This window comes from Rhincodon typus, chromosome 19 (assembly GCF_021869965.1).
Source record: "Rhincodon typus isolate 14 chromosome 19, sRhiTyp1.1, whole genome shotgun sequence".
Taxonomy (NCBI): domain Eukaryota; kingdom Metazoa; phylum Chordata; class Chondrichthyes; order Orectolobiformes; family Rhincodontidae; genus Rhincodon; species Rhincodon typus.
Genome location: NC_063350.1, coordinates 27,109,438 through 27,121,004, shown reverse-complemented (window position 1 = coordinate 27,121,004; position 11,567 = coordinate 27,109,438). Strand labels below are relative to the sequence as shown.

Genomic DNA, 11,567 nt, shown 5'->3' with positions numbered 1-11,567 from the left:
TCCTACTATCTCTGAGTATTGGAGTTGGGGCATCATGTTGCAGTTGTACAGAACATTGGTGAGGCCACTTTTAGAATATTGTGTTCAATTCTGGTGTCCCTGCTATAGGAAAGGTATTGTTAAACTCGAAAGGGTTCAGAAAAGATTTACAAGGATGTTGCTGGGTTTAGAGGGTTTGAGCTATAGGGAGAGGCTGAATAGGCTGGAGCTTTTTTCCCTTGGGTGTCAGAGGCTGAGGGATGACCTTTCAGAGGTTTATAAAATCATAAGGGACATGGATAGGGTGAATAGCTAAGGTCTTTTCCCCAGCACAGGGGAGTCCAAAATTAGAGGGCATAGGTTTAAGGTGAGAGGGGAAAGATTTAAAAGGGACCTAAGCAGCAACTATTTCATGCACAGGGTGATGCGTGTATGGAGATGATGGAGGTGGGTAAAATTACAACATTTAAAAGGCATCTGGATGGGTACATGAGTAGGACGTGTTTGGCGGGATATGAGTCAAATGCTGGCAAATGAGACTAGGTCAGATTGGGATGTCTGGTCGGCAAGGACGAGTTGGACCAAACGCTCTCTTTCCATGCTGTATAACTCTCTGACCCTAATAGAATTTGTGAAAAAGGAATATTTAATACAATATTGATTTAAACTCAAAGAAAGGATGCCAAAATACAGGATAAAAACCAAAAGAACTGCGGATGTTGTAAATCAGGAACAAAACAGAAGTCGCTGGAAAATCTCAGCATGTCTGGCAGCATCTGTGAAGAAAAAAATCAGAGTTAATGTTTTGGGTCCGGTGACCCTTCCTCAGAATTGATGGTAGCTGGGAAAATGTTGGTTTCTCTGCAGAAAATAGAGAGGGGGATGGGGTAGGGAGTAAACAATAGGATAAAGGATAGAGCCCAAAGAGAAAGAAGAGCTGAGATAACAAGCTGTAGAGCTGGATGAACACAGCAGGCCAAGCAGCATCAGAGGAGCAGAAAAGCTGACGTTTCAGACCTAGACCCTTCTTCATTCAGCTCTACACCTTGTTATCTCAGATTCTCCAGCATCTGCAGTTCCTACTATCTCCGAGAAAGAAGAGCGGTTGGATAGACAAATGAGTTGATAATGATCTGGCTAGGAGGGTGAATAGCTGTTAATGGGGATTATTAGTGACTGACAATAGATAGTGTGTAAAGGCAGGCTATGTGATAACAAGGCTTGGTGTGTGGGGTAGGGGGCTGGGACATGGGAGAGTTTAGGCCCTAAAATTATTGAACTCGATACTGAGTCCGGAGGGCTGCCCGGTCCCCCAAACAAAAAATGAGGTGTTGTTCTCCCAGCTTGCGCTGAGCTTCACTGGAACACAGCAGCAAGCCAGAGACAGAGATGTTGGCCAGGGAACAGGGTGGTGTTTTAAAGTGACAGGCAACTGGAAGCTCAGGGTCTTTTTTGCGAGCAGAACGTAGATGTTCTGCAAAGTGGTCACCCAGTCTACACTTCATTCTCCGAATATAAAGGAGACCACATTGTGAGCAGTGGATAGATGAGACTAGATTGTGTGAAGTGCAGGTAAAGTGCTGCTTTACCTGGAAGGTATGTTAGGTCCCTTGGATACTGGGGAGGGAGGAGGTAAATGGGAAGGTGTTGCACTTTCCCCTGCCCTCACTTTCACCTGGTCCATCTCACTCCTCCCTTCCCTTCCTCAACATCTCTGTTTCCATCTCTGGGGATAGACTGGCCACTAATATCCACTATAAACCCACTGACTCCCACAGCTACCTGGACTATACATCCTGACACCTTGCTTCATGTAAAGAATCCATCCCATTCTCTCAGTTCCTCTGTCTCCGTTGCATATCTTCAGATGAGGCCAACTTCAACAAGGGAGTCTCCGAAATGTCCACCTTCTTCCTCAGCGGAGGATTCCCCAGCACTGTTGTCGACAAGGCCCTGAACCAGGTCCAACCCATCTCCCGCACTTCCGCCCTCACCCCCTCCCTTCCCTCCCGCAACAGCGATAGGGTTCCCCTTGTCCTTACCTACCATCCCACCAGCATCCACATCCAGACAATCATCAGACACCATTTCTGCTACCTCCAGTGAGATGCTACCCCAAAGACACATATTCCCCTCTCCTCCCATGTCTGCCTTCTGCAGGGACTGTACCCTCCAGGAAACCCTAGCCCACTCTTCCTCCAACCCCAACACGCTTCCCAAAGCCCCATGGCACCTTCCCCTGCAAACGATGAAGGTGCAACACCTGCCCATTTACCTCCTCCCTCCCCAGTATCCAAGGACCCAAACATAGCTCCCAGGTGAAGCAATACTTCCCCTGCACTTCCCAGAATCTAGGCTACTGCTATCGATGCTCATAGTGTGGTCTCCTCTGCATCAGTAATCTATTTGAAAAGGCATCTTTATTCACCAGCTATTGTGCATAAAGAATCTGGAACCTCAGAAGTATGAAGAATAACAAGGGTTCTTTCAATAATGGAAATCATCAGCATAGCTCTGTCAGGATAGATGCTTTGCCAGAGCTGCCAGTATTTACCTACCCAGTAAAAATGTTTCTGTTGCTTTAACATCACAGAGCTTGTTTCTTTAGGTTGGATGTTTTGTATCATTTATATTCAGAAATCTTTGTAGCGTAGGATTACCACACTGGTGGCACTGACATTTTCTGATAATAGGAATTTAATATCCCCATCTTTGCATATTGTATGACTTTTACTTAACATATAATTAAACTTTGGTTTCATCTTTTCATTCGCATTAATGGAAGGTTCGCATCCAATTAACTAAAATAAGCATTTGGGTGAAAGACTAAAATGGTAATTTTATGAATTAATGCTCTCAGCATGGAGAGTTACCCAGTGAGAGTAGATATCAGGAATTCAGCAATTCAGAGCATATAATTTTTCATTCTAATGATCAGAAGATTATGGCAAGTGACATCCACATTTATGATGCGTTTTATAAGTGGACATAATTACATAGCACAAACCCAAGATCATAAAATCACCTCTTTGCTATTAATCTGTACCAACACGTTACACATTAATTACTTGATAATCATTCTATTGCTCAAGCATATTTTATCACTAAACAAGAAGGGTACAGTATACCTACCTATAGTAGCATTTATTATCAGACTGCAGCTATGTTGGAACAGAAACAGAAAACCAAAACATGCTATTAGCAGAGTACACTGACTTGTAAATTGGTACAACGTAGTAAATACGGAGCTTCTCTACTCGGCAAAGGATATCCAACTGAAAATAAATTAATCTGTTCATGGATGAATTTACAGCAGAAGATGTGGGACAGATTACCTTACTAGTACCAGCTTGTGGCTGGACTACAAAAATAATGGTTATAACGTCATGTGGACTTGAATCAAATGCAAAGTGCTTCCTTCTCCATGTCAAATAATGAGAAATTACATAGGACAATATAAATAGAGGAGGTCAAAGAAAATTCCTAAAATTGATGCTTTCTTTTCAAGGTGACTAGTTGGAAAATGAAACACTTTGTTCTGAATATTATTTAGGCATCAAGAATGGTGAGCATGACCAGATGGTCTGCTCTATCTTAAGAATCTATCCTATTTCTTCCATGTCTATGACATTTTGATCTGACATTATGATCAATGACAACTTTGGGACTGTTTTGAACAGCTGTCCCAGTACTCTAACTCATTTTAGATGCAAGCTAATAAGCAGATGGAGAAGACTTGCATCATCTATTTCTGGATTGAATTTGAAATCAGATTTCAAATGCAAAGAACAGACCTGAATTCACCAGCAATTACTAGTAATCTACTAGCATAAAAATTCTGGTGACATCCATCATACTTCAATAGCATCTGATAAATGGCAAAAATAAACACAAAGTCAATAATTTCTGGCTGGATTTTCAGAGACAGGAAATAGAATTTCATAAGCATTTCCTAATCCACAAGCTTTTCTCACTGAGGATCAACAAAGCTCTAATTGAGGTCAACATATACTTAATTTCCTTTCACGGTTAGTTATGAGTGTACAATATTATGAAGAATATCATTTATTTTTCCATTATAGCAGAGGATACATAATATAACTTGATTTCTAATTGATTAATTTTGGTTACTTCCTCTATTCAGGAGAGCTAACAATAAAACAGGTTATTTATTCAATATATTCAAGTGTCAGTATGAATAATCATCAGGTTAGATTTAATATGTAGTGAAAACTTCCATCTACTCTGTCTTCACAAGTCACTTTAAGATACATTTACCAATCTCATATTAGCTGCATTCAAAGGCTTGGAAGAACAGAGAATCAGCACTATATTGAGTTCAACCAGTGTCCTCTTCAAACAAAGCTCTCCACTGGGATAGTAGGATAAGTGAATGCATATTTTAATCCCAGTTTCTAAGAGTAGCAGTCTTGCATTAGCCCATTTCAATTTCAGAGAAAAGCTGCACTGATATTTCACTAAATAAGTGAAGTCATCCAACATTCAAGCTGCAGAAACAAATCCACTAATATCTAAGATAACAAGGTGTAGAGCTGGATGAACACAGCAGGCCAAGCAGCATCAGAGGAGCAGGAAGGCTGACATTTTGGGCCTAGACCCTTCTTCCCCCACTAATATCTAAGATTGCTTAAGGTCGGTTTGTGGTAGATTCAAACCCAAGCCTAATGGTGCAAGGACCACATGTTGGTGCCAACCTACTATATTACTCAAAATTTTTTACATTTAAGTTTACCACAAATGATGCCACAAACTGCTTACAAAATTTATTAGTGAACTACAATCTTCAAATACTTCCAGCCTAGAATTAAGTAAGCAACCTACCTTCGAAAGACCTCCTACTTCCAAATAAAAACAGATGATGAATACATTCCAGGTGACCCACAGTGCTGTCCAGAATGCATACTAGAGAAATAAAAGCACAAAGTTTGGCATTATGTTCACACACAGAATTATGAATGAACATCAGTAAGCAAATTGTTGAACTGCATTTATGGGTATGAAAATAATGAATATTCAATTGTACTCAAATGCACAGAGATCCTATGTGATCTTAAAGATATGATAATTGCAATGTTAGTACTGCAATGTTGAGTTGGATAAAAGTCAACATTGTTCAACTGGAATTACAACAGTTGAAAATTCAATTTTAAATTCTCTTTTGCTTTTTCTTTTATGGACTTGGGCCACTGCAGCAATTTATTGTCCATAACTAATCAAACAGAGTAGATTGCCAGGCAACTGAGGATGACAGATTTTCCTTCACGAAAGAACATTACTGAACCACAATGGTTTCATGGTTACCATCAGAATTTTTAAAACCACACCTATTAATTGAATTCAAATTTCACCATCTGCCACAACGGGGTTTAAACCATGTCCCCAAAAGCATTAGCCTGGGTCTCTGGATTACAAATCCAATGACAATACCACTGGATCATCCTCCTTGCAAGTTGTGAACTGTTATGGAAGACATCACTTTCAATCATTATAAGTAGAATGCTTGCATTTTTATATTTTCATCAACAAAAGCAGCCAAAAATAGACTTTAATTCCAAATGTTCATAATATCATTCAATGATTTATAACAGTACTGCTTTTCTAGTTTCAAGATAAGATACGTTGCTCATTACAATAAATGCTGGTGTGCTCTTTTTCTGTTGCATAATTTGTAAACTTTCTTTACACTTAGTCATTGTGTCAGGAAACCTGCACAAATTTCTGATTGTGCAATGAAACTAATTTCATTGGTTAGAAATGGTGATCAGTATTGTTCTGGCCCTTACTGTGGCTATTTTGGCAAAAGCCTACGGGTTAAAAACATAGTCAAAATCAATTTGTTTTCAGCATTCCTATTGGCACAAAAACAGCTATTCTCAATATTGGAGTGGATGCTGGAGTATTGCACCCCTAAATCTAAAATCTTAAAAATAGCATTATTATGGTTGATAATAAAGTTTCATGCTGATCTTAAAAACTTCTTAAAATGGATTTAAAGTTTTCAATCTCAGCAAAACCAGCAAAACGTAACAAAAAAAATGCAATTTCTTTCTGCATAAATGGATGTTGAAAATCAAACTGAATTGAAATAAAAAATGATAACTCTGGTTTATGTGGAATAAGATAAGAACCAGGGTAACACATTCATATAGCGCTTTTCACATTGTCAGAAGAATTTAAGCATTTCACAATCAAGGAATTACTTTTGAAGTATAGTTATTGTTACTTCTTAGCAAACACGAAGGTCCAAACACATTGGAAAATCCCATAAAAGTTGTATAAATAGACAAATAGTTAATTTCTTTTAATGGTTTCAGTTTGCAATTGTTATGGACCAAGTCATTGGGAAAACTTCCTTCTCTTCTTCACAGAAGCCTATTAAGGCATTTTACACCAGAGCTAGAGGAAGAATTCTTAAACCTAAGAACATGGAGGTGCTCCTCACCCTGACTCAACACTCCTCCAATCCTTTACAATTCAAACACTTTGTAAAAATACACCAAGAAATATGATGGTAGAACACTTGCATTAATAATAAAACAAATCATATCACAATGTGCTAGGCATAGACAGACCTGATCCACAGCTCAGATGCTATGTTTTCTGCGTGTTTGTGAGTTTTACCAGAGTCTCCAAGTTTGACTGAAGCCCTTGGGCACAGGATTTGTAGACCAGAGCGTTAATCATTTTCAATTTCCCTAACCTCCCCACAAAATACAGTGCTATGGGTCAGACCAGATCCTCTCAGAATAGTTTAAGGTAGCCTAAACCCTAACTTTTTCTTACTTTAAAGGTGGATGTGAAGTACCAGTTGCGATGCATCTGGTCATACTACTCAACATTAAGCAAAACACAATTTATTTAAACAGTATAGTTTAAATACACACAAAAGAAAGAGATATTTAGAATAACCCATTAGTGAAAACTTAACGGAATAATAGATACAGTACCTATTAATAATTAACTGTTCCAATATAGTAACCTCCCATAAACACACACCTTGGCAAAAGGTAAATTCAGACACAGATTGTTATGTGCAGTTTCCTGCTCCAGGAGGGAACAACATGAAGAGAGATATCAAAGAAAGTCACAGTTAGGAATCATTTACTGAAGCTAGCCACCCTCCTGGGACTCAATCAGTTTCTACTGATACAGCTAAAAAACTAGAAAGCCTGATCTGGGAGAACTGGCCACTTCCCTTCCTTTGTTACATCAGTTTAAAAAAAAACCCTAAGGTCCTCTTAAACTATTGGCTTAGGCCGACTCCAGTAGACACAGCAGCACCTCTGCCTTATAACCTCTCTTCAAAAAACCCAGGACAAAATAGCCCTTTTTAAAGTGACAGCACGGTCACAACAATTAACAAAAGGGCACCCTGTTATTAAATCCGGTGGAAGTGCGGGTAAGGATTTGAGTGTCTACAATTTCCTGAGCTGCACCCCCTATAGGGTGAAGCAGTATGCTCAGAGTTCATTGTCATATCACAGGTTAGGAGTGTTCAGATTTGAGAAATTCACCTCGACTTGGAGAGAATAACCTTGCATGTTAATTCACGATTCCACAAAATTACATAGTGTTGCACATAATCCTCTCAGAACAACCGGTCCATGACAGCATTTGTACTCCACTTGAGCCTCCTCCCACCTTTTCTGATCTAACTGTGTAAGCATAATAATCCTCTAATTCCTTGTCCTCATATCTTTATCTATTCTCCAGTTAAATTATATTTGGTTCCACTACTCCCAGTTGTAAGGAGTTCCATGCACTCACCACTCTCTTGACAAAAAAGTTGCTCTTATATTCCTGTTGCAGGGTCTAAAGAAGAGTCACTGGACCCGAAACGTTAATTTTGATTTCTCTCCACAGATGCTGCCTTACCTGTTCAGATTTTCCAGCAATTTTTGTTTTTGTTTCAGATTTCCAGCATCCACAGTTCTTTTGCTTTTTTTTGCAGCAATGTGACCTAGTGCTGATGTCGTTACCAGCAGATTTTGGGAATTTCCTCCCAGTCACCGATCTCCACAAAACCGGAACGTTAGGCCCATGATAGGTTGTAAAAATGCAGATTGCAGAATTTAGGAGACAGGAAGTTCACTACAATAGTGATTCATTTACTGGTGCTTTCCAACCTCTTCTCACTCCCCATTCAACAGGAAAATGGTCCAGAAAGTGTCTAGCCTATTTAAATCATTTAACTGCTGCTCTGCATAATCTCTGATGCACCACTACTCTGCCCCACTGATGGGTAGTAGACTGCATCTAAAAACAGCAATCCCAAGATTAAGACAGATTGGGAATTTTCTCAAAAAACTTCAGTACCTCACTAAAACCCTGGACAACACATCAACAGAAATCTCTCAGCATTTTATTTCCTAGATTTCCCTCTTGCTCTACTGGTTTATAAACATGTAAGAATATTAGACATGGTTGTCCACCATATCTACTGGCCTTTTCACCACTTCAATGGTCTGGGATTTGCAGAGTGGATATGTCATGTTTAGGTGCTGACTTGGAATGTGGAAGACAAGGTTGGAGGGAAGCAGGCATAGACTGCTGGAAAAGACAGAAAAACAGAAAAAAGAAAGATAGGGAGATGGGAAGGGAGCGAGAGAATTGTAACGAGACGGAAAGGGAATATGGGGTTAATAGGAGGAAGAGTTGGCAATGGGAAGTAGCAAAGGGAAGATTTCTGTGAGTCTTGAAATGTGGCAATAATAATGGTAGAAGATTGTGTGTAGTATGCAACATAATAAAAGAGGTAACCCTTCCAGCATATACAGAATACCACAGAGGAGCCTTTGTTGTTGAGAGCAGTATTTTGGAGTTTCAGAGCATTGAGCAGATGGGGAGGGGTTAACAGAAATGGGAGTTGTGGAAAATGTAATTACGACTGACAAATGAATTGGCATTAATGACTTTCTAATATATTACGAGAGGTTCATGCTTTCTAGGACTGGTTCTTCAGTGCCTCTGAAAGAGGTGAGGGAGATGGATAAATTATAAGAGCACTGGAAGTGATAGGAGAATGGATTTAACAACCTTTGAGAAATGCCAAGGTAGCATTATAGCTATGTTATCAAGCTAGTAATCCAGTGACAGAGACTAAACAGCAGATAGAACACATCAAATCCCACTACGGCAGCTGGAGGATTTGACTTCAATTCACAAAATCACTGAATTGTTACAGCGTAGAGGAGACCATTTGACCCAACATGCCTACACCAGTTCTATTACCTAGTACCAATGTGCTGACTTTTCCCCATATCGCCACACACCATTACTATGCAAATAATCATCCAATGCCCCTTTTGAATGCCTCCTTTGCACTGCTTCCACCACATTTCCAGGCAATGCATTCCATACTTGCTGTGTGAAAATGTTTTTGGTCACATCCTTCTGGTTTATTTTGCACATCACTTTAAATATATGCCCTCTCAATCTTTTGTTTTCTTTTATGAGTGGGAACTGCTTCTTCCTGTGTAACCTATCCAGCCTGTTCATGATTTTGAAAACCTTTGTCAAATCTCCTCTTAGCCTTCTTCTCTCCATAGAGAACTGTCCAAACTTCTTCAATTGATCCTCATAACTGAAGTTACTCATTTCTGGAACCATTTTTGTCAATTGCTTTTGCACTCTCTCCAATTCATTAGTATCTTTCCCATAATGTGGTACCCACAGCTGTACACAATACTCAAACTGAGACCTAACAAGTGTAACTTTTCCATAGAAAGCAAATATCTGTATTGATGGTCATAAAATCACAAGGTTGTCATAAATTGTCATCAACTATTGGCACGGAGGAAAGAGATACAAAAAGTGGAAGAAAAACAGAAGTTGCTGGCAAAGCTCAGCAGGTCTGGCAGCATCTGTGAAGAAAAAAATCAGAGTTAACATTTCGGGTCCGGTGACCATTCCTCAGAAGTGAAAGCTTGTTCCTGAGGGCATGCATCAGGAATCCGAATGCACAAAATTTCCAACCATTAAAAGTTATAAGAAACACATTACCTGCATACCAGTATGCTTTTTCAAAAGACAAAGCATTCTGTTGGGTTGGAAGTGCTGAAGATGGTGATTCTGCAGTAGGAATTCCAAATTAAGGTTATGAATAAAAAATTTAATCCCTAGAACACTACACTTGGATTAAACACGTTATTGTCCAGTATAACAATGGCTAGTTAGAGTTCAAATGATCATGAAAATTTGGAAGTTCTTTACTTACCACCATAATGTACCGAGGTCTGTACTGAATTGTACCAAAAAGGCCAAGTATGACAACAATGATGTGCAAGAAGTTTGCTAGAATGGGGGCCCACTGATAGCCCAAGAAATCAAAGATCTGTCTCTCCAAAGCAGCAAGCTTAAAGGGAAATGAAAGAACAAAAATGAGTCAATCATATCAACCACTCTTTACAAAAAAAAGTAAGAATTGGATCAATGTTATACAATACCACATCTCTCAAAAAAACTGTCCCAAAATGCTTTACATACAACACATTACTAGCAGCAAACTGATTACAGTCACATACTGATGGTTGAGAGACAAAATTAAGATTTTGAACTCTCCTTGAGAAGCATCACCCACTGCAATTTTAGAAATTTTTATATATGTTCATTAAATTGGCCTTTTATATTTGATGACACATTTGCAAGTACATTTAATCCACAATAAACAATTCCAGAGTTACACTATGGGTTTGAGTCATCTGAAGTGAAAATATAGAAGTGCACCTTTGTGATACCATTCCAAATCACACCGTAAATAAGAAACAAAAACAGAAGTTGCTAGGAAAGCCCAACAGGTCTGGCAGCATCTGTGAACAGAAATCAGAGTTAACATTTCAGGTCCAGTGACCCTTCTCCAGGACTGATGGTGGCTAGGAAAATATAAGCTTTTATGCAGAATACAGGGTGGGTGAGAGGTGTCAGGAGTAAACAATAGATAAGGATAGAGCCAAAAGAAAGAACTGAACAGTTGGACAGACAAGGGAGTGGATAACGATCTGGCTAAGAGGGTGAATAGCTGTTAATGGGGACTGTTAGTGACTAACAAGTAATGGCAGGGTATTGTGATAACAGGAACTGGTGTGTGGGATAGGGGGCTAGGACATTGGAGGGTTTAGGCCCTAAAATTATTGAACTCGATATTGAGTCTGGAAGGCTGCAGGGCCCCAAGCGGAAAATTAGGTGTTGTTCTTCCAGCTTGTGCTGAGCTTTGCTGGAACACTGCAGCAAGCCTGAGGTGGAGATGCTGGCCAGGGAACAGGGTCGTGTGTTAAAGTGGCAGGCCACAGGTAGCTTAAGGTCTTTCTTGCGGGCAAAACATAAATGTTTTGCAAATTGGTCACCTTCATTTTCCCAATGTAGAGGAGACCACATTGTGAGCAGCAGATGCAGTAAACTAGATAGTGGGAAGTGCAGGTAAAGTGCTGCTTCACCTAGAAGGTATGTTTGGGCCTCTGGATACTGAGGTCATATTTTGGCAGGTGTTGCACCTTCGCTAGTTGCAGCAGAAGGTGCCGTGGAGTTGTGGGGGGTTGTTGGGAGTGAAGGACCAGGGTGTCCCGGAAGGA

General features: G+C 39.7%; 1 protein-coding gene across 1 annotated transcript in view; it reads right to left on the bottom strand.

Annotated features, from left to right (window-relative positions):
- The window catches only part of LOC109930785 (sodium/potassium-transporting ATPase subunit beta-1-interacting protein 3-like), a 179,394-nt gene that overhangs the window by 103,216 nt on the left and 64,611 nt on the right, over positions 1-11,567 (bottom strand). The window contains exons 2-3 of the mRNA XM_020530212.2: positions 10,217-10,354; positions 4,822-4,902 (exon numbers count right to left, since the gene is read on the bottom strand). Of these exons, the coding sequence (XP_020385801.1) occupies positions 4,822-4,902; positions 10,217-10,354 (219 nt within the window). The remainder of the gene's footprint in view (positions 1-4,821; positions 4,903-10,216; positions 10,355-11,567) is intronic.